At 60.4% G+C, this 24278-nt stretch overlaps 6 protein-coding genes across 23 annotated transcripts; 2 read left to right on the forward strand and 4 right to left on the reverse strand.

The window, feature by feature from the left end:
- Positions 1-3535: 3535 nt before the first annotated feature.
- Positions 3536-5913, forward strand: PPP1R14B (protein phosphatase 1 regulatory inhibitor subunit 14B). The gene is made up of 4 exons (XM_079929864.1): positions 3536-4026; positions 5053-5136; positions 5451-5483; positions 5576-5913. The coding sequence occupies exons 1-4, from the start codon at positions 3769-3771 to the stop codon at positions 5642-5644; spliced, it is 444 nt and encodes a 147-aa protein (XP_079785990.1). The 5' UTR covers positions 3536-3768; the 3' UTR covers positions 5645-5913.
- A 49-nt stretch (positions 5914-5962) lies between these two features.
- On the reverse strand, positions 5963-9084 carry FKBP2 (FKBP prolyl isomerase 2; the record flags this gene model as incomplete). Of its 7 annotated transcripts, none has more annotated exons than XM_079929958.1 (6): positions 5963-6450; positions 6540-6575; positions 6922-6968; positions 7120-7200; positions 7525-7693; positions 8940-9084. In XM_079929958.1, the coding sequence occupies 6 exons, from the start codon at positions 8999-9001 to the stop codon at positions 6336-6338; spliced, it is 510 nt and encodes a 169-aa protein (XP_079786084.1). In that variant the 3' UTR covers positions 5963-6335. The 7 variants fall into 7 exon arrangements, with proteins under 7 accessions (XP_079786084.1, XP_079786087.1, XP_079786088.1 ...); XM_079929961.1 differs by lacking the exon at positions 8940-9084 and adding an exon at positions 8537-8654; XM_079929962.1 differs by lacking the exon at positions 8940-9084 and adding an exon at positions 8410-8496.
- Positions 9085-10823: 1739 nt separating this feature from the next.
- VEGFB (vascular endothelial growth factor B) lies at positions 10824-14331 on the reverse strand. Of its 2 annotated transcripts, none has more exons than XM_079928388.1 (7): positions 13995-14331; positions 13405-13447; positions 12862-13058; positions 12622-12695; positions 12393-12428; positions 11916-12151; positions 10824-11308 (listed from the first exon to the last, which is right to left on the reverse strand). In XM_079928388.1, the coding sequence occupies exons 1-6, from the start codon at positions 14052-14054 to the stop codon at positions 11938-11940; spliced, it is 624 nt and encodes a 207-aa protein (XP_079784514.1). In that variant the 5' UTR covers positions 14055-14331; the 3' UTR covers positions 10824-11308; positions 11916-11937. The 2 variants fall into 2 exon arrangements, with proteins under 2 accessions (XP_079784514.1, XP_079784515.1); XM_079928389.1 differs by having other exon boundaries at positions 10825-11308; positions 11916-12050; positions 13995-14329.
- A 127-nt stretch (positions 14332-14458) lies between these two features.
- On the reverse strand, positions 14459-17791 carry DNAJC4 (DnaJ heat shock protein family (Hsp40) member C4). 6 transcript variants are annotated; one of them, XM_079928386.1, is made up of 7 exons: positions 17360-17381; positions 16967-17071; positions 16598-16691; positions 15932-16162; positions 15683-15847; positions 14895-14981; positions 14465-14804 (listed from the first exon to the last, which is right to left on the reverse strand). In XM_079928386.1, the coding sequence occupies exons 3-7, from the start codon at positions 16669-16671 to the stop codon at positions 14696-14698; spliced, it is 666 nt and encodes a 221-aa protein (XP_079784512.1). In that variant the 5' UTR covers positions 16672-16691; positions 16967-17071; positions 17360-17381; the 3' UTR covers positions 14465-14695. The 6 variants fall into 6 exon arrangements, with proteins under 6 accessions (XP_079784507.1, XP_079784508.1, XP_079784512.1 ...); XM_079928381.1 differs by lacking the exon at positions 16967-17071 and adding an exon at positions 17771-17791 and having other exon boundaries at positions 14459-14804; positions 15683-16116; positions 17360-17452; XM_079928382.1 differs by having other exon boundaries at positions 14462-14804; positions 15683-16116.
- A 29-nt stretch (positions 17792-17820) lies between these two features.
- On the reverse strand, positions 17821-21333 carry NUDT22 (nudix hydrolase 22). 5 transcript variants are annotated; one of them, XM_079928393.1, is made up of 6 exons: positions 21232-21333; positions 20456-20953; positions 20008-20106; positions 18922-19019; positions 18690-18783; positions 17821-18442 (listed from the first exon to the last, which is right to left on the reverse strand). In XM_079928393.1, the coding sequence occupies exons 2-6, from the start codon at positions 20933-20935 to the stop codon at positions 18341-18343; spliced, it is 873 nt and encodes a 290-aa protein (XP_079784519.1). In that variant the 5' UTR covers positions 20936-20953; positions 21232-21333; the 3' UTR covers positions 17821-18340. The 5 variants fall into 5 exon arrangements, with proteins under 5 accessions (XP_079784519.1, XP_079784517.1, XP_079784520.1 ...); XM_079928391.1 differs by lacking the exon at positions 21232-21333 and having other exon boundaries at positions 20456-21208; XM_079928392.1 differs by lacking the exon at positions 21232-21333 and having other exon boundaries at positions 18334-18442; positions 18683-18783; positions 20456-21208.
- Positions 21334-21344: 11 nt separating this feature from the next.
- TRPT1 (tRNA phosphotransferase 1) lies at positions 21345-24222 on the forward strand. Of its 2 annotated transcripts, XM_079928406.1 has the most exons (8): positions 21345-21454; positions 21808-21891; positions 22122-22203; positions 23078-23247; positions 23336-23510; positions 23717-23773; positions 23849-23959; positions 24089-24222. In XM_079928406.1, exons 2-8 carry the CDS (start codon positions 21817-21819, stop codon positions 24178-24180), a joined length of 762 nt encoding a protein of 253 aa, XP_079784532.1. In that variant the 5' UTR covers positions 21345-21454; positions 21808-21816; the 3' UTR covers positions 24181-24222. The 2 variants fall into 2 exon arrangements, with proteins under 2 accessions (XP_079784532.1, XP_079784533.1); XM_079928407.1 differs by lacking the exon at positions 21808-21891 and having other exon boundaries at positions 21406-21454.
- The last annotated feature ends 56 nt before the right edge of the window (positions 24223-24278 follow it).

Below are 24278 nucleotides of genomic sequence, written 5' to 3' on the forward strand. Positions count from 1 at the left end.
GGAAGATTGCAGCCCTCTGTCTTGAAGGCCAGTTTATGTCCTGCCTTTACTCCGTGCCCTTGAAGAGACAAAGAAAGGGGGACAGGACTTGTGATCCTTGTCCTCTCTCACCAGAGCAACAGAGCCATAGCCCTCAGAGACTCAGGGACTACGAGGTCTCACTGGGCAGTGCCATGCCAGGTAGAGATTGGCCTCTGCTCCCGCTGACTTGGGTCCAAGTCTACCGGCAGAACCTCGTCTCTCTGTGCCTCAGTCACCTTATCCAGAAGGTGGAGGTTGTCAGAGGATGAAATAGGCAAATGGGTATGAGATGACCCCTAGGTGTAGACAGCTGAATCTCTAAGGAGTGAGAGCAGGCTGTGGGGACAAGGGGAAGGAAGGAGGAAAGGGCATGGATCCGCTCTGGGCCAGGGGGCTAGCAGGGCCTAGAGCCAGGGCCTGAGCTTAGGGGTAGAAGCTCTAGGCAGCAGCTCCTTGGAAAACAGGATGGGAGCCTGTTTCCTGGGCCTGAGCCCCTCCCCCTCTCCCTCCACCCCTCTGTCTCCCGAGGCCAGGGCAACCCCCATTAGAGGGCTTCTTCCTCCTCGGACACTTTCTTGCAGCCTTGGTAATGGTAATAGAGTTTCTCGGCAAGCAGTAAACGGTGGAAGGAAGGCAGCCTTTCCGGCCTCTACCCTTGATTAAGGGAGCGGTCTCAGCCTAGGCCCTCCCTAGGGCCTCTGCTTTGAGGAGGTGCTGAAAGCAGCCTTAGCTGCCCTCTGGTGGAGGGGGGCCAGGATCCCAAGAGGGGTGGGGCTGGGGAGGCCACAGCCTGAGGCTGGAAGGATGAAGAGCAGCAGCGATGACAGGTTCAGACAGGAGAGCAAGGGCTGGGATATGGTCTTGGAGCACTGACCTCAGCCCCAAACCACCAGAAGTCAGCAGAATCCACCCCTCTGAAGAGGCTCAGGGCAGGTAAATGACTTGCCCAGGGCCTCGAAGCCTAGGGCAGAGGCAGGATTTGAACCCAGTTCTTCCACTCCAAGGTTCTGTGCTGGGCACCCCAGCCTCCAAGACAGCTGCAGGCCATCATGTCCATCTGCACTAACTGTTCACAGGGTAGGCGGCCATGGGAAGGGACTGGATGGACAGGGGGGTCAGCCCCAGGAATCTGGGAGTGCCCTGGGGGTGGCACAGGAGGTGGAGAGAGGGAGAGTCAGGAAAAGCATCCCTGGCTCTTCCCTGTTCAGCCTAGAGAATCCTCAGGGGACCCCTGAAATTTGGACATGACCGGAGGCCTTCACACCAGCCTTGAGGGGAGGAAGATCATTGCTCGGGGTCATAGCATCTGGGGGGTGCAGAGCTGGGGCTGGTACCCAGGTCTTCACCGCCAGTAGGTTTCACTCCCACAAAAAGCTATGGTATATCCTCTCTTGTAACTGTGAGCTCCCCAAGGCCTGAATCAATGCTCCAGTTCAGAAAGAACAGACCCGCCCCAGTGGGGTGAGGTGGGGTGTGGTGGGGAATTTGGATGTGGGTAAGTTGCTTCTCCCATCAGGCCAAGCTCAGAGCCAGAGGCCAGGCTGGGGATGGGGCTCTCTTTGAAAGAGTGGGTCTTGCCTAATCCGCAAGAGCAGGGTCAGCCCTTCCCTGGCCCCCCAGGCTGGCCAAAGGGAGGCTAAGGCCAGAAGGGGGACTGGAGAGGGAGGAGGTATCAGCCCGTCACCAAGCCACATTAACCTGCCCCCTACCCAGGCCTCCCACCTGGCCTGAATCCCACCACCACCATCACCACACACACCATTCTCAGCCAGCGCCTTCTCATTGTCTATTCTCTGCAGCTACAAGGTAAGCCTACAGTCCTAGGTTTGAGTTTGTCTGCAGCACCAGCTGTGTGACCCTGGGCCAGTGTCAACCTCTCTCTGAACTCCATCTACTGCAGAGGACTTCTCTGGCATCCAGAGAGAGGGTGTCTGTGAGGGGCTGGGACTTAACTGCCTCTCAGACCCTGAGACTGTGCTTGGGACTGCAGAGGGTGAGCCTGCTGTCTGTGGAAGCATCCCAAACAGAGCTGCACAGCCTTGTGCGGTGGTATGAGTAGTGATTTTGTGTCAGGGGACCTGGGTACACAAGCTGAGCTCCATCTCTGTCTGGCTGTGTGACTTAACCCCTGTGGTTCAGTCCTTGAATCTTCCATGCACTTTCCTATTTAATCTTTGCCACAGCCTTCAGAGGAAATGGATGCACAGAAGAAGCCATTAATTCTTTCATTCGGTCATTTGTTCAACCAATAGTTATCGAACACCTACTATGAGTCTGACCTAGGTGCTGAGAGTTCAACAAGAGTCAGGTAATTTGCGCGACCCATGTGGGTTTGAAGCCCAGCAGGCCCACTCAGCCATGGGCATCAGCAGTAAACAAGGGCCAGACAGGTCTCTGCCTCATGGAGCTCATAGTTGAGAAATGGGAGACAGACAATGAACAAGTGAATGAGAGACACTATTTAAAAATATGGAAAATCAAAGCAGGTGCGGGAATGAGACGCACGGTCTGCTTAAGAGAGGTGGGCCAGATTAGGCGCCTGTGAGCTCTGAAGGACAGAGGCGGCCGCAGGGCGAGGATCTACCGGAGAGCGAGTGAGGCGCCCTCACGCTGGAACCGACTATGTGGAACCGACCGTAGGAACTCTCATTAGGGTCAGCTGTTATTATTATCTTTATTACCGTGAGTACCGGCTCCCCCACTTCCCAGCTCTTTACGCCTCAGTTTGTACACACAGAGGTTGCGGGGTGCAGAGAACCGCGCCCTGTGGAGACCAGCCCTACGAGGGCGCTCCAAACAAGTTCTGCGCTTCCCGGACCCGGTTCCGCTCCAGGGGAGGGGCGGCCATGGGGGCGGGACCCTGGGAACTACATTTCCCATAATTCCGTCCCCGCTGCCATCTTGGCGGGTGGGCGGTGGCTGCCTGGGGTCTGGCCCTTCAGGCCGCCCGGATCGCTCAGCTCACCCCCAACCTAGGCCTCCATCATGGGGGGCGCGGAACCCCGACGAGTAGGGCGTCCGGTGACCTGGGCAGCGCCTGCCCGCCTTCTCCACTCCTCCACCCCCGGGCGTCCGGCCCACGTGTCCGTCCGCGCGAAGAAGCCTGCTCTTTACCCGCTGGCCAAGGGCCTGAGGACCCAGAAGTCGGGGGCTCCCACGTCTCTTCCTCGGACCTCTGTCCTGTATACAGTGTCCACTCCCCTCCATTCTCAGACGGCCCCTGTTTTTGCATCAGTTAGGACAGAACACTAGGTTCCCCGTAGGAGCGCAAATCCGGCTACCGGACGCTTAGAACGCCTGGGCTTGGGGCAGGAAGCTTAAAAGGGATAGCGGACAGCTAGGTCCAAACCTCTAAGGACTAGACCCTCTCTTAGCCCCGGCCCGAGGGCGGGGTAGGGGTGAGGGGCCTGCTTCAGGACTGTCCCTTTAAGGGGGTGTGGTCGGGGGGCGGGGGAAGCGATCGAGACAGAGAAAGCGGCTTCGGCTGCGGCGGCTCGGGCGGCGGCCGCGGGGGACAAAGGGCGGGCGGATCGGCGGGGAGGGGGCGGGGCGCGGCCAGGCCAGGCCCGGGGGCTCCGCATGCTGCAGCTGCCCCCGGGCGCCCCCGCCGCCGCCCTCGCAGCGGAGCCGTGCGGAGCCGAGCTCACGAGCTAACCCGAGCCAGCGGCCCGGAGCCAGCCGGCGGGCGTCCCGGAGGCGGCGGCGCAGGGAGGGGCCCGACGCGCGCACGTGGCCCCGGCGGCCGCCATGGCGGACAGCGGCCCCGCAGGGGGCGCGGCGTTGGCGGCTCCGGCCCCTGGACCGGGGAGTGGCGGCCCAGGGCCCCGCGTCTACTTTCAGAGCCCCCCTGGGGCTGCAGGCGAGGGCCCGGGCGGCGCGGACGACGAGGGCCCAGTGAGGCGCCAAGGGAAGGTCACGGTCAAGTACGACCGCAAGGAACTACGGAAGCGCCTCAACCTGGAGGAGTGGATCCTGGAGCAGCTCACTCGCCTCTACGACTGCCAGGTGTGTCCCCCACCCTGCGCCGACACCCTAAAATCGGTTCCGATTCGGGCCGCCTGGGAACCCCACCTTGAGCCCGCCTGTCACCCGGAGTCAATGGGCGCTCCGCTTCCGCGCGCTCCCCAGCTCTCCGTACTCCCCGCCCCCAATGTATGCTCTTTCTTGTCTGACCTAAGTCACTCCTTTCTTATCTGCTGCCTTGGACAGGAGACTCAGGGCTTGTCTGGGCTGGCGGGGAAAGGAGATCTACCTATTGCCTGCTAGCCTAGACTAGTTAAAAGGCGCTAGCTAGCCTGGGTGGTGGTGGTACGGGTCTTGCCTATTCCAATGGGCTAACCTGGAGCTCCATCTTGTCATGGGGGGGCAGGCTAGCCCACTCTCTGGGTTCTAGTTCTCCACCCTATGACTCCTTCCTTGATCAAATGGTGACTCAGTCCCCGGGGGGCAGGGTGGAGGAGTGGGCTTGCCCTGTGCTGCCTACCCTAGCGCAGCCCTGGGATGCAGCTGACTCCAGACCGGAGAGATGCTTCCTGGGGGGGGGGGTGGCAAGCACCCCCTCCCTCAGCAAAGCATGGGCTCTTTGTTTCCCCTTTACCAGGCCTGGGTCCTTCCCACTGACCCCTCACCCTTCACTTCCTCCTCACTCCTGGGAAGCTGTGACAGGTGTTTGGGGGAGGGGAAGGGGCTGTGATGAGTTGGGACAGCTGGCCCCACCTGTGCTCTGGTTGAGATGGGGGGCCCGGAAGTTGGGGAGACACATCTGCAGGGTTCCTAGCCCAGGATCCCCAGCCCTAGCTGTCTGGCACCCAGGGTGCCCAACTGGCAGGGACAGGAAGCTCCCCCCCCATTGGGCAGTTTGCCTTGGCACAGGCCTGATCTGTTTTCTCCTCGGAGCAGCTGCCGCTGTCTGCTGGGCAAGAGGGCTGGCTCATTTGCAGTAGGGCAGGGGCCTCAGCCAGAGAGCCCCTCTCACACCCTCTCTCCCAACTCAGGCCCTTGTCTCTCCCTCCTCCCCCACCCCCACCCCAGGAAGAGGAGATCCCGGAGCTGGAGATTGACGTGGATGAACTCCTGGACATGGAGAGTGATGATACCCGAGCTGCCAGGGTCAAGGTGAGAGGGGTTGGAGGGCAGCAGGGCCAGGTCAGGGGGGCAGGGAATAGAGGGGTGCCTGGAGGCACTGCCCCGTGGGTAGGCAAGCCTCTGGAGCCAGGCCTTCTTTGGTCTGAGTCAGCCAGCTCTGTGACCTTCCTGGGCTCAGCTTCTGGCTCCATCAAATAGGGCCAGTGGTACTTGCCTAGCTGTTCGGTAGCTGTGGCATCTCCTGTGCCTCAGGGTGGCCCCAGTGCCTTGGAAGAGGGTATAGGTGAACTTTAGGCTCGTGTTCTTGAGACTCATAGTTATACTTTCCCGCCATGCCCCACTAGGAGCTGCTGGTTGACTGTTACAAACCCACTGAGGTAAGGAGGTGGTTTCCCCAGAGGGCGGGGTGAGGAGCCTGGGGTCCTGTCATCTTGGGTTCTGGTCTCCCTAATGTCCTCCCTCCCTCCAGGCCTTCATCTCTGGCCTGCTGGACAAGATCCGGGGCATGCAGAAGCTGAGCACACCCCAGAAGAAGTAAGGGTCCTCGACCCAGGTGAACGGAGGCTCCCACAGGACAATCGCCCCGCAACCTCGTAGCAACAGCAATACCGGGGGGCCCTGTGGCCAGGCCTGGTGCCATGCGCAGTGCTCCCCGTGCCCCTGGCCCAGGGGCCTCTTCCCTGCCCCCTCAGTTTTCCATTTTTGGGGTTTTTTATTATTATTAAACTGACGGGACTTTTTGTGTTTTTATATTGACTGCGGCGCGGGCCCTTTAATAAAGCTAGGATGCGCCTTTGGTGCAGTTAACAGGCTTGCCTGGTTTCTTTCAGGGGGGACACACTGCTCTACAACTGCTGCCAGCTCAGCTTCTCCCCAGGTGACCGCAGGCCTTCCTGAGGGCCATGAAGCCATGGCGATACCCCAGTGCTGGCTCCCAGACCAGGATCTGGAAGCGGCTGGGGAGTAGGGAGGAGCCGTTGTTGCTGCTGGCAGGCAGGAATACTCCTTTTCCGCTCTGGACAAGGGCCACCAAGTCACCGAGGGCTTGGCCATCATGACCTCCATGCCACTGAGCCTACTAGACCCCAAGGCTCTGCAGCCAGGAAAGGAGAGGGAGGGATGGGGGGAGGATGAGGGAGAGGGAAGGCTGAAGCTGTGGTTTCTAAGTCTCCAGGGCCCACAAACAAACACAGGCTCACTTCGTGGGCTTTAAAGTTTTTTTTCTTTCTTTAAACAGTCTGGTCCCAGATGGGGGCCTCTCCCCCAGCCCTCCCCAGTTTGGCTACAGTTCTGAACGTCGCTCGATTTTGAGCAGCTCCACCTCGAACACCAAGGTTGCACCGCCTGCAGGGGAGAAGTGGGATCAGAATGAGAACCAGGGCCACAGGGAGATGGAATGGGTACAGGAGATGGGGGGCAGGAAGGTTTATTACCTGGAATCTTTGGGGGAGCTCCCCGCTCTCCGTACCCTGCAGAGATGCACAAAGAAAGTGAGCCGTGGCCAGGCAGTGAGGTGTTCTGCAGACAACCAGGCTGAAACCAAGCCTCTGCCCATCCCAGCACGAGGCCAGAAATGCAGAAGGTGTAATGGATTTGGGAGGGCGCTGCTAATGGTCTTGTAGAGGGCAAAGAGTGGGCACCAGAGCCAAGCGTCCCAAGGGTCTTGCCCTGTCCTCACTGCTGGACACAACTAGACTTGGAAGTGGCATGTATTGAATGGACTGAGTGGACATCCGTGCAGAGGCTGAACCAGCCTTCACCCTTACGCAGATATAACCCTGAACTCCCTATCCCCATTCAGGAAGGGCCTCTTACCTAGCTCTGATGGGATCACCAGCTTCCGCTTTTCCCCCTCGCACATCCTGTAGGACAATACATGTTCAGCATGCGGCAGCACCCAGGCTCCCTGCCCCCACCCCATACCTGGAGCTTGCCTCCCACAGTTCACCTCCTGGACCACAGCCATGGCCCCTCGACTCACCCTAGCAGCCCCTGGTCCCAGCCCTTGATGACCTGGCCTGTGCCCAGGGAGAAGACAAAGGGCTGGTTCTGGGGCAGGCTGCTGTCAAACTCTGTTCCATCTTCCAGCTTACCCTGTGAGACCATGGGAAGGCCAGTGAGGAGGAGGGTCTGCTCTGACACCCCCACCCCCAGGTGCTCTTCCCATCAAGGTGGCAGCCCACAGCACTGGCAGCCATAGTCCTAGAAAGGGACAGAACCTTGGGCAGCTCACAGTACATTGCACTGCTTGCTGGTGCCAACTGGGAGTAGACAGTTAAGAGCAAGATAGGATCATGCAAAGTAGATGAGGAGACTTGCCCAAGGTGACCCACCTTTTGGCAGACACACCTGGCTCCCAAGTCCTTTCTGGTCCCCGGAAGGCCCACCCACCCCCAAAAGCTCCACTTCCTCACCCACCGTGTAGTGCATGTGCAGGACGTCCCCTTTGCGTGATTTGATGGGACAGTGGTCTACCCGTTTCTTGACTCCGATCTGCAGCTTCCGTTTGCCCTCGGCCCCGGCGGCCGTGACCAGGGCGCTCAAGCAGATGGACAATACTGTCAGGACCCAGCTCAGCCTCATGTTTCTGCGGGGACAGACCCCGACCAACCAACCGGGGGAGAGGAACGGGAGGGCATGGAATACGGGCAAGTACCAGGAGGATTCCACCCCACCGTACCTTGCCTGCCCCTGGGGATCCCCTTGTCCCGTGTCACCGCCCCCTCCCCCAGGCTCCGCGGCCACACTTACCAGTCCAGGGAGAAGGGGGCTTGCCCGAGGACCCCAGCAGCGGGGGGAGGGGGTCAGGGGAGGCCACAGCAGCCAGGGTCCAGCCCCTTTGCTCACCCCCTGCCCTTCCGTCCCTCCCAGTCCCCAGCTCTGCTCTTCAATTCCCCCCTGTCCCTTTCCGCAAAGTCCAAACCCTATCTGGCTGCGCAGCAGTTGCCCCAACCGGGCGACCCCATTCACGCCACACCCAATTGCCTCCCGCCCAGCAAACCCACACCTCTGCGGCTGCCGCAGGGGGTCGGCCCCGAGGCACCCACACATCGCCACTGGGTGGCTCCGGGGAGCCCCTGTCCTCCGGGGGTACCCCCCAGGCTGGTCCTGTGCCTCCGCCCGAGGCGCCGCCCCAACTCTGAGCCCTCGGGGGCCTGCGGGGCACCCAGACTGGCCCCGTGTCGGGTGGCCGCCGAGCCCGCTCCACCCACACCACCTCTCCCGGGGGAGTTCTCGGCCTACCGCGCCCCCAGGCACGGCCACCACGGAGACCGCCCCCGCGTGGACGCCCCGGGCCATTACCTGGGCCTACCCCTTCGCTGGGCTCCTTAGCCCCACCCTTTAGAGGGCGTGGTTCCGCCCCCGGCCCTGTAGTCCCGCCCCCGACAGGACTAGACCCCTTTTCCTGAACTGTAGCCGCGCCACTCACCGGCTGAGGCCGCGCCCCCAGTGCCTGGGCTCCTTCCCCCTCGGTCTCCAAACCCGAGGCTCCTCCTTCCGCCTGTTCCAGCTCCTCCTCCAAGGGCCAGCCTCCGTCCCTCACCAGTCCTAGCCCCGCCCCCAGGCCTGGAGCTCCGCCTTCCACTGGCACAAGCTCAGAGGTCCCACCCGTCTCCGTTCCACGTCCCGCCCCGACTCCCGGAGCCCCGCCCCGTGAGGCGTGAGAACCCTCCCCCTGCGGCATCCCCAGACAGCTCTGACCCCAACCTTCAATTCCCTCGTAACCTATCCCTTGTTGACACTCCGAGCCCCGGCCCGCTCCTGCCCCGCCTAATCCAGCCTGCCCCCTTGCACCCCGGCTCCCCACAGCCCGGGCTGTGGCCCCCGCTCACCTCCTCGCCGCGCCCCCGGAGTCAACCCCAGTCCTGCTGCCGTCTCTGCGCAGGCGCGTCATCGTTGCCACCAGACCCGGCCACGCCGCCCGCCCTCATTGGACCGTGCGAAACCCGCGGCCACACGCCCGCCTGGGCGGCCTTCTCTAGCTCCGCCCCCCGCGCCGCCATGTGACTTATGCGTCAGGTCCGGTGGCTCTGTAGTCCGTAAGGTTAGGTGAAAGTGACTTCTGAAAGGGCCGAAGGCACTTCCGGTCGAGGTGAAATTAAGGTCAGGTGGGCGCGGGTTCGCGGCGGGGGTCTTAAGACACCATTTTATGTCGCCCCCAGCCTCTCCTGTTTGCCCCTGAGCCTCTTCAGGATCCACAATCCTCAGTTGCTGTGGAAAGAGCCTGGCTTCAGAGTGAGCCCTGGGTTTGAATCCAGGGTCTGCCACTCATTGACAGGCTGTGTGACCTTGAGCAAGTTCCTTGGCCTGGTAACTCGGGCTTGATAACATCCACCCCGCAGGGCCCCTGTAGGATCGCTGCAAGTGACGTGCACTGTCAGGCCCTGGTCCACGGCGAATGCTCTCTCCCTTTTTTCTCTCCCGGTGTACAGGCCTGCCTCTACCTGCTGCACAATGACCCCTGAATCACGACTGTAATGGTCTGGCTGGGTCCGTTCCCCAACCGGACTTATTTCCAGGCACCACAGCACCCAGGAGTGAACATCTGTCCATTGAAGTAATGAACCTGCAGTTGGGAGGCAGATAAGCCTAAGTTGAGTGTTAGGGAGAGAGTCGACCTGAGGTCAAATCCCCAGGTCAGTCAGAGTTTTCGAGCCTATTTCCTCAACTGAAAAAGGAAGATTACAACACTCAGAATTGAGGACTAGGCGAGAAGGCACATACGAAGCAGTGTGCACGCTGGGCAGGCTTAAATGGCCTTGGGAGGTGGTAGCTACTGTCCCTAACCCTCATCTGTCTCACTCTAATTGAGCTCTGGCATTTTGGGTGACAGAATAGCTGAGAAAATTATTTGAAAGTAGCAATCACTGTCAGGAATTGTCTCTTCTGGTTTAACCCCACTCTTGGTTTGGGCCCAACAAGATCACTACCCCACCCTCTAACACTTTAGAGAAGGCCTCCATTAGGGGAGCTGCTTTGGCTTAACCTCTGCCATGAATGTTCTGTCTCGATGGGGCAAAGCACTGGTGCCCAAGGTTGCCCGTCAGTTCACCCCCTCATCACTCAGACCCAGGGGCACTGAAGGTTACAGGCCGAAAGCTGGCCACTGAGCTTGGGCTGGGTCAGATAAAGGTCAGAGGAGTCCCAAGCAGCGCCTGAGGAGGGGAGCCCAAGGTGCAAGGGAGGTGAGAGTGGAGAAGACCGTGTGGCTGGGGTGAGCGGAGCCCACCGACCACAGACCTCTGGTGCTGCCTCCCTTTCGGGGATGTGGGAGTGAGGTGAGGGCAGACCAGGTGCGTGACCTTCAAGTTAAGCTACCGGGAGCAAAAAGCTGCAGACACAGAGTGTCACCCGGCAGGGAAGATGGGTGTTCTTTCCTATTACGTGACTCTCTTTTTTGGAGCCCAAGGGCCCAGACCACAGTAATCATCGGTTCCCTCCGTGTGCACATGTGGGAACTGAGCCTCAGAATGAGAGGCAGTGACAACCAAGGTCATTCAGCAGATCTGGGTCCCACCTCAAGCTCACTGGCCCTCTCCTTCCAGAAAGGAACCCTTGTAATGAGCAGAGGGGCAGGGACTCCCCAGGGCCTGCTAGCACAACATGAACGTGAAGGATGCACGATTCTGGCTCTGTGACCTGTTGTGGGGCCTTGGGCCTCATCTCCTCTAAGCTCCATGTCTAGGAGGCAGTGTGACGCAGACATTTATGTCCAAACCAGCCAGCCCGGACAGTGACAAACAGTGACACAGGCAGAGACAGTTCCTTCTATCTCTTTTATCGGGACTGGGGTTCACAGTTCTTGTACTGAAGCCCAACTCTCATTTTTTTGTAGAGGACCAGGGTCTTCTTAGTGAGGGGACGGAGGAGCCAGTTGTAAGATGCTCACTTGCACAAGGTGGTTAAAAACTGAGCCGGGACCCCATTCTCTCCCAAGATGGTACATGACCCCTCGTGCTGCCTCCAGGTCTCTTCATCCAACTCTGTCCACTTTGTTGGACGGCAGCCTCAGAGAGACAAGGGGCAGTTGGAAAGCCCTCTGAGAGGCCCAGGTCCTGCAGGAGCTTCCGCCCAGGTTGAGGTCTTGGGGACTGGACTGTTCTCACCAGGATGCCCTCTTGTTGCCCTCTGGGCAGGCCTGCGAGGCAAGTGGCCCCACGGAGTTTGAAAAGCAATGTATCACCTTCGCAGCTTCCGGCACCTGAAAAAGGAAGAAGGGGTCTGTTCATGCTGGCACAGCTCAGCCCTTGCTCCTCTAGACTCACCCACTTCTTACCTTCTGTGAACCTTATTCTCCCCTAACACTCCTGGGAAGCCCCAGCTGGCCTGGTCCACAGGACGCCACCCCATGGCCCCGCTGTGGAAAGGAGGGGTGGTGAGAAGCAACTTGGACAAGGGTGGACCAGCGTTCCACCACATCCCCTGGCCTCTTGGAGCACATAAGGTGGAACAAACTCTACCACAGGGGTTTCTGGGAAGGCTCAGAGCCTTGCAAACTGGAAGGCTGTCTTTCTCTTTTCTACACCCGGCGATGTCACGTCTTCCAGGACATCTCTAACCTCTCAAAGACAACGTCAGGGGGCCCTCACCACAGGTCCTGGCTTGACTTCCTGTGTTGGCATCACGTGCCCTCGTGTCTGACTCCGCATCAGAATGTGAGCCTTGTTTATGCTGACCCCAGTGCCAGCAGGCGCCTGGTCAATAGTTCAGCACACTCAAAGCTTCCCCTTCCCTGGCTCTTCTCCCACCAGCAGGCTCACTGGGACCTGCTCCAGGATGGCACCTTGACGCCACACCCGACTCCTCACCTGCAGGTGTCTGGGTTGAGCTCTAAGCCCCGCCCTTGACAACGGAGGAAGCTGCGGCGTCGGCAGCGGCAGCGGCAGGTCCGGGGGTCAGGGCGCTGGCGGCGCTGGGGGCAGCGTGGGCAGAGGGGCCTGGGGCTGGAGTGGGATGGGTGATGTCAGCTGGGGAGGGTGCTCCGGGGGCAGGGTCCCAGCCCGGAACAGAGCGGGGCTGGGGGCGGTGGTGGGGAGTGGAAGCCCTAGGAGGAGAAGCAACATGTCTCGGGTGAGAAGTAAGAGTCTTCCCGGGAGCTGGGGTTGGGGAAGAGCATATAGTCTTGGGAAGCAGAGGAAAAGGGGAGAGGGGGACACGAGTGGGAGGAGAAGGCGGGGGACCACAACTTCCTGACACACTCTTACACCCCCCGCCCCACCCACACATTACATTCTGGGTGCTGGGCCTGGGCTCCAACCCCACCTCAGCAAGAGCCCAAGACTCACCTGTCCAGCTTCACAGCACTCTCTCGTTTTTTTGGTCTGAAAAGTAAGAGAGACAGACAGAGACAAGGAAAAAGAGGATCAGGAAGCCAAGCATCCTACTCTCTTGCCCTAGATCCCAGGCCTACCCGGCTATACTCTTGGATACCCGGTCCCCGCTGTGGTGTACCACCACACCTAGCACCCCCCAAGCCTTGTCTCTGCGAACTCAGGAGTGGGGGCTGGCTGGCACCTGCATTCACACTGGCTGTGTTCTTCCAGGGACATCTCCCCCAGCTGACTGCTTGGGTACCGGATCATGAGGATCTGCGCTCAGGAGAACAGGGAGAGAGACCGTCAGAGAGAGAGGAAAGGGACGCTCCATGGGCTGGAGAAATGAGAATACCTTGCCCACCAGCCAGGGCTCTGGTTGCCACCCTCTCAGTCCCCAGAACGCTAGCATCCAGCCAGGCACACTCCACCTGCCCCATACCTGCATTCGGACTTGGTGCTGCCCAGTGGGCACACACTCCAGGCCGTCGTCAGGGCAGCAGCCGCCACAGCGCTGCACCGTCACGCAGCTGGGCACCAGTTGCTTGGCCACAGTGCCCATGAGCTCCATGGTCAGGGGCACCACAACCTCCCGCGGCTGGCAGGTGGCACGAGCATACACGTCTATCCATGACACCACTGGGGGCAGATGCGTAAGGGTTAAGTCCCCACTGGGTTTCCTGCAGCTGCTCCCTGGTTCCCCTACCCCTGCGCCCAGAAGCTGTTCTCCTTAGTTCTCGTGTCACAGCCACCCTCCACTAGCCCCCACTTCTGCCCTCCCAATCTGTCTTCCCTGTCCTGTTCATCCAGAACCCAGGAACCCCCCTGCCTCAATCTCCTCTTCTGTGAAATGGGCAGAATAAGAGTTTGCATCTTACAGAGGACTGTGATTACACAAGATGAGGAATACACAGAGTCTGGAATCAGGACTGGAAAAAAAGATTCTTAGTGCTGGCTAGTAGAAAGTTCCTATTGTTACTATTACCTTTCTTCTGATGACCAGGGGCATCAGGCTGGGAGACCGGGCCCTGCAGGAGAGAAGAAACCTGGACCCAAGGTGCACTCCAGGAAGGGCTAGCCCTGTCGCTGGCCCCAGGGCTCTGCCCTTGCAGTCAGGAGGCTTATTTCCAGACTACTCTGTTCGTGGGGCCACTCTAGCTTTACCTGTCCTCTCCAGGCCACCTGGGACCTGGGACCTGTCCTGGCTACAACCCCCCAGGCACGCTCTGCCGGCAGCGTCGAACCTCCAAGCCTAGGGACCGGGCTTGTTCTCGAGGCCACAGATCAAGAGGGGGCACAGCGAGCGCCGAACCGCGTCCTGCAGGCACCGAGGCGGCCCCGCCCCCGGCTGCGCCCTGGGGACGGGGTGGGGCGGGGGAGTGGCCCCGGAGTTGGGCCGGCGGGCGGGCGGGGAGGGACGCCTCCCGGGGGATGCCCAGGCCGGGCTCCCGAGACGCCCCCGTCCGAGGCCCGACCCCGCGGATCCCCGAGAACCCGGCCGCTCCGCGCCTCCCCACTTCCGCCAACCTTGAGAGAGGGCACGGCGGGCGGGCGGGTTGTCGCGGACGCACGTACCTGGGCGGGGGCCAGCTGCAGGAGCGCGGCGAGCAGCAGGCGGCGGAGCAGGGGGCTCATGGTGCCCGCGGGGGCCGCGCGCCGGGGGCGCCCGCATCGCCCTAGCCCGGCGGCGCGGGGGGCGGCGGCAGCCAGAGCCCCATGGCGCGGGCCCGGGAGCGGCGGGCGGGGGCCGGGCGCGGTGGGCGGCTCCTCCGCGGCCCCCTCCCGAGCCCTGGGCGCAGGCAGCGCAGCGCAGCGCAGCGGCGGCGGCGGCCGGAGGAGCCGGGCGGGCGGGCGGCCGGTGGTGGCGGCGGCGGGCGGCGGGGACGGCGGGGACGGTGGGGACGGCGGGGGGCCGGGCCCGGGCTGGCGGGCGGGCGGCTCATGTGACCCAGACACGCGCTCCCCACCGGGCCGCGGGGCGGGGGCGGGGTGGGGGAGGGGGGGCGAGGCCGCCGGCGGGGCCCGCCCCCTCTACACACACCCCACCTCCTGCCGCAGCAGGGGAAAGGGGACGCACCGCCCAGGGGGCCGGGCTCCCGGGTTGCCGCCGCCAGAACCCGGAGGGCGGGGCCCGGGCCGGGGGCTCTGGGCCTGTAGGAGCGAGCCAGACAAGAGCTCTGAGAATCACTTTATTGCACGCGTTTTGGGGAGTGGGGTGTCCCAGAAGGGAGCACACCGCAGGCCCCATCCAAGGTGTGCTCTCCAAGGTGAACCGCTCAGGGGCTGGGGCCGGGGGGCACGATCCCGGGGCCTTGAGGAGGCCCGGGTGGTGGCTGCAGCTGCGGCCCCAGCCGTTGCTCCTCCTGGAGCCTGGCTCTCTTGGCCCTGCAGGGGAGAGTACCTGGTGGTCAGGTTGGGATCCTGGAGGGTGGTGCCAGGACAGTGAGGAGAGGGCAGGAAAGAGCTGGGACAGACCTGGCCCGGGCTCGAGTGTCATTGTAGATGGCTGTGATGATCCGATCCTTTTCATCCATGAAGCTACGATGCATCTGCTCCAGCTTCCTGCAAGGGGGTTACAACCGACTCTGGGAATCCCCAATCCCCGCTGTCTCCCAAGTCCCACCCCCCTCTACCCTACTTGAGGGTCTCACAGCTTTACACTTGTGGGGACCTCAGCTAACTGCCTGTGCTAGATGAGGAAAGGGGCACAGAGTAGCTGGTTCTTGTCCAGGGCCTAATGGCGATCCAGGTCCCTGACTGTCCTGAAGGTGGTGACAGCAGCTCCGTCATGGAGGTCCTTAAAGGCGACTAGAAAGGTTTGTTCATCTAACTCCGTCACTGAACTAGGCACACTGCTAGCAGTGTGCACCAGCCTTTAGGTGTCTTTGCTATCAAGCCTCAGTGGCAATGGCACGCATGAGAGAGTGGCAGGAAAACAGCAACTACCAAACAAATGAAGAGTTTCTGGTGAGGCCCAGTTCAATGCATTTCCTTCTTGTGCAGGATTTTGGTTGGCTCCAGCACTCTCTGGCAACCAGCACCAAGATTTAAATTCAAATTCTAAAAAACTGAAAATGACATTAGCCCTTAGTGCAGAGCTGCCTTTGCTAAATAAGACGAGACTCTGGAGGAGACCTATTTCATGCAGTTCTTAGCTTGAGAGACACAAGGGTGCAGGCCACAGGGGTGGTATGGATGGATGGCTGACACTGGGCTTCACCCACCCTCCTGCCCTCTGCCCATCACCCTAGGGGGACGCGCACCTGAAGGCAACATAGTGCAGGCCCATGCCTGCCAGCATGATCAGGAGGCAGTACCCCAGCACCCGCCGGTTGTGCTTGTGCTGCTGCTGCCTTGACTCTGGTCCCTGAGGCCTCACTTCATGAAACTGGGCCCAGTATTTTGCATTGGGGGGTGCCCAGGAGCTGCTGGGAGGTAGAAGAAGGGACAGCGTAAAGACGGGGCTCCCCAGGAGACTTGGGGGTGGCAAGCTGGGGGCAGGACTACTGTACCTGTGTGCCTGATGAGCAGACCTGGGATGGGCTGTGGTTCCTGGACACTTTGGGGAAGCTGCCGAGCGGAGCTGGTGGTCATAGCTGCGGCGGCTCTGCTCATGGCTCAGCACTTGGTACGCTTCACTCAGCTCCACAAAGCGGCTGTGCAGGGCTGGGTTCCTGGGGTCCCGGTCAGGGTGCAGCTGGGGTGGGGCAGGACTCCCCTCATCTCCCTTCCCATGACCTATCCTGATAATATCCACCCACAAGGGCTCATATCATACCCAGAGGCCCTCCCTGGGCAGTGACCCTCACTCTCAGGCCTGCACATCCCTCTAGAAGACCAGAGAGTCAGGAAGCACAAACTCCTGCCCCCTCCCCTTGTTCAAGCCCTCCCCACCTGCTGCCTGGCTCTCATTGGATGCCCTGGTCCCAGCTTTCTCAAGAGCAGGCAGGTCAAGAGAACCAAGCCCAGCCCATCAGACAGGACTCCTGGCTCCTGCCCCACAGCCTTTCCTTCCACCCGGCCAGACCTCTCCCCTTGGGGCAGCTCCCCCTCCCTATGAATGCTGAGGGAATGTGCACCAGCCAGAGTGAGCCTCTCAGCTCCATTCCTGAGAATTTGGAGCGGACCCCATCTGGCTCAGACTTCCCTTCCCCCACTCCACTTAAGACCACTGGTACCTCTTTGGACTTGGAGAAGAAAGCTCGTTTAACTTCTTCAGCGCTGGCACCAGGATGCACCCCCAACAGTTCATAGTAGTTACTGGGGCCAGACCTGTGGAGAGAGGCCCAAACCTGCAGGGGCTAAGGAAAACACAGAGGATACCCCTTCCCTGCCCGTCCCAGCCCCGCTGGACCACACCCTTCAACCCAGCATCCAGATGCTGAGGGGGCTGAGGCAGGTGCCAAGGGAGATCTCGAAATCATCCCTCCCTTTTTGACTGTTCCAGGTAAGGGGCAGATCAGATTGTCTCAAAGTGTAGTTTTCAGACCCCTTGCATCAGAAACGCCTGAAAAGCATGTTTTAAAAAATAGATTCTTGAGGCCCACCTCATTCCTGCAAATCAGGATCTCCAGAGCAGCGCCCAGGAATCTGCAGTTTTGTAAGCTCCCCACACCCCGCCTGGGTTATGCACCGCGACGCTTGACAACCACCTGAGTTGTGGAATGTGCATTGGGTTTGGTTGGGCTCAAATTCCAGATGTGCCACTTAACTCTCTGTATGACCTTGGGGGGTCATCCTTTAATCTCTGATCCTGTGCCCTCTCAGCAGTGAAGGTGAGGGTAATCTGACAAGCCTGTAAGGCGCCTGACGCAGCGTAAGAGATCACGACTATCCCAGCACCTAGACTATCCCGGCACCTAGCGCAGGGCCTAGAATTGGGCAGGCCAGCCACAAAAACCTACTGAACGACCGGGCCCGGCCCCAGGCGCCCGACTCACCGCTGCCGGGCGGCCGCTGCGAAGAACCGAGTGGGAGGGTTGTGGGGCCACAGCCGGCGCAGGCGCAGGGGCAGCATGAAGGCAGGCGGGCAGCTGGTGAAAGGTCACAAAGAACAGTGGGATGGGAGCAGACTTCAACCACTGCAGCGGGGATGAGGGGTGGGGGTGGGGGGCAGAGGGAAGGGGCCTGGCCCCGTTGAGATGCAAAGGAAAACCGAAGCAGGCCCGGGGACTCAGGGGCGGGGGAACCTCCCTGCTGAAGACCAGACCCCAATGTCCTGGCCCTGTCCCCGCCTCTGACCCGGGCGTCTGTACAACCAGCCCCGGACGCCGAGACCCCCTCCCCACCCTGGGAGCTCGGGGGGCGGGTGCAGGAAGAGCCACACCAAGCCCCGCCCCCCCTTCACTCACAGACCCCTCGGCGGCCGTCGTTTCCGGCTCCTATTCAGGCCCCGCCTCCATACTCTCATTGGCGTAGACACCCAGACCACGCCCACAGGCCTGAGGGTGCGGAACAGCGGCGAAGCCCCGCCCCCGCACATCCATTGGCCTTTGACGCCTCGGATCCACCCATCGAGACAGCAGCCCGGGGACTTGCAGAAAGGCGCCAGCGCCCGCCCGGGGAGGCTGCGGCAGGGGGCCTGACCCTCAGTGAGGCTTTCGGCTCAGCCCCCGTTGCTCTGTTCCCTCGGACATGGCTGTTACTCCGCTCTGCAGCGAGACGCGTTTCACAAAGCAGTTTCCACCCCATAATCGGCCTGGAACTTCACCGGAGCCTGGCAAGGGGGCACAGCCCTCAGCTTACAGAGGGGAAAACTGAGGCTGGGCCTTTTTTCCCCCCAAGTCACTTGTCCTGTCTCCCTCAGCCACCCCGGCCCCTCTCTCTGTCTCACGGAAACAGCAGACGCCAACGGAATCCAAGAATAAAGTCCTTTATTGTCTTCCGAGCTGTGGTGATAGGGCTGGGGACTCTAGGGCGACTTAGGTGGAACTTTCCTGGAATTCGTTGTAGAGGAAGATGGCGCCTTTGGCTGAGGGGCAGAGCTCGGCCCACATTTCAGTCTCCTGCAACCTCCTCACACTCTGTGGGAAGACAGTGAGACCCAAATATTCCGACCTCGGGTTTCTTGCAGGAGCTGTGCCCACAGTTCTGGCCCTCTCCCTTGGGCTGAGGACATCCCCAATGAGGTCTTGTGCCTCTGGAGGGAAGCTCTGAGAGATGTGGGAGGCCCCTCTGACCCAGGCCCAGGAGACAGACATGCATCACCAGGCCTCTGCAAGCCCCAACCCAGCTCCTTGTCCAAATGAGACACACTTCGCCACCTCAAACCTGTGACTCCACAAAGATGATTCCTGTGGATTCGTGGGCCTCAGGTCCCCCACTCGTGTAGTGCTTCCTCACCTGCTCCGAAGTCAGGCTGCACCTGGTCAAGGATGTGAGAGTGGCCTGGTGAGTGCTTAGACCCTGTAAGGTCCCTGTGGAGTCCCCGCTGCCTCAGCCATGCCGCTCAACCACCCACCTACTCCAGGACCCAGGACCCTGTCTCCCAGAGCTCACTCACTGGACGTAGAACTCAGCACTGGCACGGCCGGCACTGGTCTCATTGCAGGCAATGCCCAACAGCAGCGGCTGGCTCAGGGTGAGCAGCGGCAGGTTCACCTGGGGCCAGGCGTACCACCTGTCAGTGCCCACTGCCCACATCCCTGCCCCTCTCAATGAAGAACAGCATGTTACCCTTGTACAGCATTTTACAGTGTGTAGTTCAAGTGCCCAGAATCACAGAATGTCAGATCTTGGGCATGTTCATTTCACATGAGAAAAGCACAACGGGAGAGATGGAACAGTTAGCCCAGGGTCACCCTAGGGAAGTCAATTTAGTAACTGGGGGCTTCCCTGGTGACGCAGTGGTTAAGAATCAGCCTGCCAATGCAGGGGACACGGGTTCGATCCCTGGTCCAGGAAGATCCCACATGCTGCGGAGCAACTAAGCCCGTGCACCACAACTATTGAGCCTGCGCTCTAGAGCCCACGAGCCACAACTACTGAGCCCACATGCCACAACTACTGAAGCCCATGCGCCTAGAGCCTGTGCTCCGCAACAAGAGAAGCCATGGCAATGAGAAGCCCGCGCATTGCAACGTAGAGTAGCCCCCGCTTGCCTCAACTAGAGAAAGCCTGTGCACAGCAACGAAGACCCAACGCAGCCAAAAATAAATAAATAAAATTTTAAAAAGTAATTGGGACTCCCATTTACTCCTCTTTTCAACAAACCTGGCGGGAGTAGGCAAGACAGTTATTATTGTCCCCATTGTAAAGAGGAACACAGAGACGAGGCACACAGAGGTGAGGGTTAGAATTCCACTCCAAGTGTGCCTAGCTGCAAAGCCAAGCTCTTTGCTCAATGCCAGATGCCTGGGAATTCCCTGGCGGGCCAGTGATTAGGACTCCACACTCTCACTGCCAAGGGCCTGGTTTCAGTCCCTGGTCAAGGAACTAAGATCCCACAAGCCACGTGAGGCAGCCAAAAAAAAAAAAAAAAAAGCCAGATGCCTAAAGACACTCCTGCCATCCCAGACCTACGAAATTCTGGATTGTTCTATCCCCTCCCTCCTTGCCCACCACTCTGTCCCACCTGCCTCTCACTCACCTCATCACAGATCTCCTGAAGGACACTGGAGAAGAGCTCATGCACCACCAGCTCCCCAGGGAGGTTGATGTGCAGGGGTCTGCCACCTGGGCACAGGGCCTGTAAGAGGTCAGGCTCAGCCCCTGCTCCCCTCTTCTCGCCCTGCTTTTCCCCACACTCACTGGCCCTGAGGGCCTGGTTGGGCACAGAGTGAGAGGCTTGGTGATCCCCTGACCCAGGCCCTGTTTTTCCAGATGGAAAACCACAGGTCCAGCTAGCTCCTCCATCCCTACCCCCACCCCCAATTCCCTAACTTCCCATGGGTCTGGGGCAGGATTCAGCAGGGAGGCTGAGAGGCTGCCCTGAGCGGAGACTTTCGGATAAGCACCAACTCCCCCTTTAAGGGATGAAGAAAACAAACCCGAGCTCTCTGGGTCTTTGTGCCTTTGCGCCCAGCCTGGCATCTCACCTGAGGCTCAGGGTGCCCACCGGGCACGTCCACTAGCCCAGGTGCCTCAGCCACCTGCCCAGAGCGGCGCAGGAAGACAAGGAAGTCGTCAGCAGTGGCCAGTGCAGCGCCCACCCCTAAGGGGTCCGCCAGGTAGGCTTGCTTGTCACCCCAGTCGGTGGCCCCCTGCTGTCGCAGCCAGGCAGCTGAGCTGGCCCAGTTGGTGCCCAGGAAGTCTCGATAGGAAGTAAGGCCCAGGCACAGGTGCAGCTGTGGCCTCAGCGAGCCAGTGGGCACCAGGGTGGCAGAGTGCAGGCGGAACTTGGGGGCGTCAAAGAGCCAGGGCTGGGCCTGAAGCCGGCTCTCCCAGACTGCGGTGATGGCCTTGTCCCCTCCTGGCAGTGGGCGACGGTCGTAGGCAGGGCTCAGCTCAGCCCGTACCTGCTCCTCAGGCAGCCCCCCCGGGGGGCACTGCAGCAGCAGGGACACCTCAGGGTCCATGATCTGGATAGGGCAGTTCTGGGGGAGGGCAGAGCCAGGCCTGTCACCCCGGGGGACCCACAGCCACCCTTGGACCCGACAGCTGGCCCCCTCTGCCACAAACCTCCTGAGGGTACTCCCAGCCCTTCTGCACCCCCCGACCCCTCCCTGGGCTGTAAAACGTCTTATCATCCCAGCAAGAGCTCCGAGGCTCCTGCTACCAGACGTCCCTGAGACTCCCGGGCATCCCTACGACTCAGAGGTCCTGGGTCCTGTCACCCCCTAATGCCTCTGTCTCCCCAAACCAAAAGTCTTGCCTCCAACCCCTGATGCGGCGGTACCCTTCCCAGGGTCCGGAAGCTCCAGGCTGCAGCCGGCAATCACCTGCCTACTCTCCTCGCAGGCTCCGCCTCTTTCCCCCGGAGCGGAAGTACCCGCCTCCTTCTTCCTCGGCTTCTCATTGGCCGGTCCTGGCGCTCAGGGCCCGTCGGGGTCAGCTGACGGGCCCGTCCGGGTCAGCTGCCCGGCCCCCCGGAGTCGGTGAGCCTTCCCGTCCGTCCCGGCTCTGTTTCTCTGGCCGGCCCAGACATTTCTGCCCCGTTAGCCTGGTTGCCGGCCCCGCCTCCCCAGGCCCTATTTGCGGGGCAGACCAGGAGCCTGGGTCGCAGGGGCTCGACTTCCCTGGGCCCTGTGGCTGACAGAGTGTCACCTTGGGCAAGTCTTGCTGGGCCTCAGTTTCCCTATCTGCACCAGGGAGTTAGGGGTGGGAAGTGAATTTAGAAATCTGAATATCTCCCTCCCAGCTCTCACATCCCGAGGCTTTGTGACTTTCTGGGCATCGTGGGGACATGGGAAGGTCCTTAACAGTCTCCACATTTCACTGCTCCCCACAGGTCTTGGCCATGAACGCCCCTAGAGGAAGGAGGCAGGAAGCAGCAGGGCCCAAGGGTAGAAGGGCTCACAGACCCCGGGAACAGGTGCGACCCCTCCACCCTCACCCCTGCTCCCAATGTGGGAGGGCAGGGGAGGGGGTCCTGCTCCCTGGGAAATGCTGGTCGGGTGGGAGTGGGGGCAGATGGATTGTGCTGTTCCCAGGGAGCACAGGGACTCCTCTCCCTCTGGTCTCCTACAGCAGATCACTGAGTTCAGGGTGAGCAGCAGGGCAGGGTCACCACGGGGACTAACGGCCGCCTCTGGGCTCTTTCAGGACCGGGATGTACAGCTGTCCAAGGCTCTGTCCTATGCCCTGCGCCACGGGGCCCTGAAGCTGGGGCTTCCCATGGGGCCCGGTAAGTGAGCATCTTAGAGGCTGGGCCCAGGAGTGGTTGGAGCCCAGGGAGCAGTGTGAGCCTGTCTGTGACTGCCTTCCCTCATGGCTCCCACCGCAGTCCTATGAGAACAGCACAGAAGGTACATCCCTTCCGTGTATAGGGAAGACCGAGGCCCAGAGCCCAGTATAATGTCCAGGGCAGACTGGGAGAGGAGCCTCTATCTGGGCCAGGCCTGGTGACACCTCCAGCCCAGTGGCCCAATAAACACTTATCCCAAGACTGGGCACTGTGAGAGTGTTGGGGTAACTGATGTTTACTGAATGTCCGCTCTGGGCTGGGTACTGTGCTCAAAAGGGTCACTTGATCTTTGTGACCCTCCATGAGGCAGATCCTATTCCCATATAAGTTGAGAAACTGAGGCTCAGAAAGGGGAGACTTTCTTTTTTTTTTTAATTACTTAATTAATTTTTAAATTTTTGGCTGCCTTTGGTCTTCGTTGATGCGCGCGGGCTTCTCTAGTTGCGGCGAGTGGGGGCTATTCTTTGTTGCAGTGCGCGGGCTTCTCATTGCAGTGGCTTCTCTTGTTGTGGAGCACGGGCTCTAGGCGTGCAGGCTTCAGTAGTTGTGGCTCGTGGACTCTAGAGCGCAGGCTCAGGAGTTGTGGCACACGGGCTTAGTTGCTCTGCGGCATGTGGGATCTTCCCGGATCAGGGCTCGAACCCGGGTCCCCTGCATTGGCAGGCGGATTCTTAACCACTGTGCCACCAGGGAAGTCCCAGGGGAGACTTTCTAAAGGTCACACAGGCTCTGTTCTCGTTGCCTGTGGCTTCCCCTGTTAACTGGGGCCCAGGCCAGAGCAAGTTCAGCTCCTGACCACTCTACCTGCCCACAGATGGTTTTGTGCCCCTGGACACCCTGCTGCAGCTGCCCCAGTTCTGCAGCTTCTCAGTTGAAGATGTGCAGCGTGTGGTGGACACCAATGGGAAGCAGCGGTTCGCCCTGCAGCCAGGGGACCCCGGCGCCGGCCCTCTCATCCGGGCCAATCAGGGTCACTCCCTGAAGGTGGGAGCTAAGGGGACAAGTGGGAGAGCCATGTGAGACCCCTGTCTGTGAGGGGGTCTCACTGCTGCCCATTCCCCATCCATCCCAGGTACCTGAGTTGGAGCTGATTCCCCTGGAGACCCCACAGGCCCTGCCCCTGGTGCTCGTCCATGGCACATTCTGGCAGCACTGGCCATCCATCCTGCTCAAGGGCCTATCCTGCCGGGGGAGGACGCACATCCATCTGGCCGCGGGACTGCTTGGGGACCCTGGTGTCATCAGTGGTCAGTGCCCCCCCAAGCTACTCCCACCCATTCTGTGCTCCCAGGTCCTCCTCCAAGGGTCATAGCCTCTTGTCCAGGGGCAGCCCAAGCCCTGCATGCAGGAGCAACCCCCCACCCGCACCGCAGTGAGCTCAGGACCCCAGCCCACCCAGGTTTGATAACCACAATCCAGACGCCCCAGACCCCAGCTCCAATTGTCTACTCAGGCATGCGGCCAAATTGCGAAGTGGCTGTGTTCATCAACGGGCCCCTGGCCCTGGCAGGTGAGTCTGGACACAGCAGGTATTGCCCCAGGCCTTCAGAGAGGGCATGAGTCACATCTCTGGCTCTGTCTGCAGATGGAATCCCCTTCTTCCGCTCTGCTAATGGGGTGATCCTGACTCCAGGGAACGCTGATGGCGTCCTGCCTCCCAAGTATTTCAAGGAGGCCCTGCAGCTACGCCCCACCCGTAAGAACCACCACTCCACCACTATTCTTTGTGCCTGAAGCCTGTGCCCTCTGCCCTCACCTCTTTCCCAGCTCCCAACCCCAGACTGACTTAGTTCTCCCTTTTCTAACCAACTCTTTTCTCTCTCAGGGAAGCCCCTCTCCTTGGCTGGTAATGAAGAAACAGAGTGTCAGAGTGACCCCAAGCACAGCTCCAGAGGAAGAAGGATGACCCAACAATAAAATATTTTTTTTAATGTAAAAAGATAACAAAAGAGAAACTCCAGTTTGAACCTATGAGTCATCATTCTGTAGCTGTAGCCAGTCTTCCTCATGTGCTC

Source organism: Stenella coeruleoalba (assembly GCF_951394435.1).
Source record: "Stenella coeruleoalba genome assembly, chromosome: 8".
Classification (NCBI taxonomy): Eukaryota; Metazoa; Chordata; class Mammalia; order Artiodactyla; family Delphinidae; genus Stenella; species Stenella coeruleoalba.

Coding starts and splice junctions, on each gene's coding strand:
- PPP1R14B (XM_079929864.1), top strand. CDS start 3,769: ATGGCGGACAGCGGCCCCGCAGGGGGCGCGGCGTTGGCGGCTCCGGCC. Junction 4,027..5,052: donor CTCGCCTCTACGACTGCCAG/GTGTGTCCCCCA, acceptor CCCCCACCCCAG/GAAGAGGAGATCCCGGAGCT. Junction 5,137..5,450: donor CCCGAGCTGCCAGGGTCAAG/GTGAGAGGGGTT, acceptor ATGCCCCACTAG/GAGCTGCTGGTTGACTGTTA.
- VEGFB (XM_079928388.1), bottom strand. CDS start 14,054: ATGAGCCCCCTGCTCCGCCGCCTGCTGCTCGCCGCGCTCCTGCAGCTG. Junction 13,448..13,994: donor TGCAGCTGGCCCCCGCCCAG/GTACGTGCGTCC, acceptor TCTCTCCTGCAG/GGCCCGGTCTCCCAGCCTGA. Junction 12,429..12,621: donor CACAGCCAGTGTGAATGCAG/GTGCCAGCCAGC, acceptor CTTACTTTTCAG/ACCAAAAAAACGAGAGAGTG.
- DNAJC4 (XM_079928381.1), bottom strand. CDS start 17,436: ATGCTGCCCCTGCGCCTGCGCCGGCTGTGGCCCCACAACCCTCCCACT. Junction 14,982..15,682: donor CTGCACTATGTTGCCTTCAG/GTGCGCGTCCCC, acceptor ACCCCCTTGCAG/GAAGCTGGAGCAGATGCATC. Junction 14,805..14,894: donor GACACTCGAGCCCGGGCCAG/GTCTGTCCCAGC, acceptor TCTCCCCTGCAG/GGCCAAGAGAGCCAGGCTCC.
- NUDT22 (XM_079928391.1), bottom strand. CDS start 21,106: ATGATAAGACGTTTTACAGCCCAGGGAGGGGTCGGGGGGTGCAGAAGG. Junction 20,107..20,455: donor GTGGGCACCCTGAGCCTCAG/GTGAGATGCCAG, acceptor GACCTCTTACAG/GCCCTGTGCCCAGGTGGCAG. Junction 18,443..18,689: donor TCATCTTTGTGGAGTCACAG/GTTTGAGGTGGC, acceptor GTCTTCCCACAG/AGTGTGAGGAGGTTGCAGGA.
- TRPT1 (XM_079928406.1), top strand. CDS start 21,817: ATGAACGCCCCTAGAGGAAGGAGGCAGGAAGCAGCAGGGCCCAAGGGT. Junction 23,511..23,716: donor GGACCCTGGTGTCATCAGTG/GTCAGTGCCCCC, acceptor TTGTCTACTCAG/GCATGCGGCCAAATTGCGAA. Junction 23,960..24,088: donor CCTGCAGCTACGCCCCACCC/GTAAGAACCACC, acceptor TTTCTCTCTCAG/GGAAGCCCCTCTCCTTGGCT.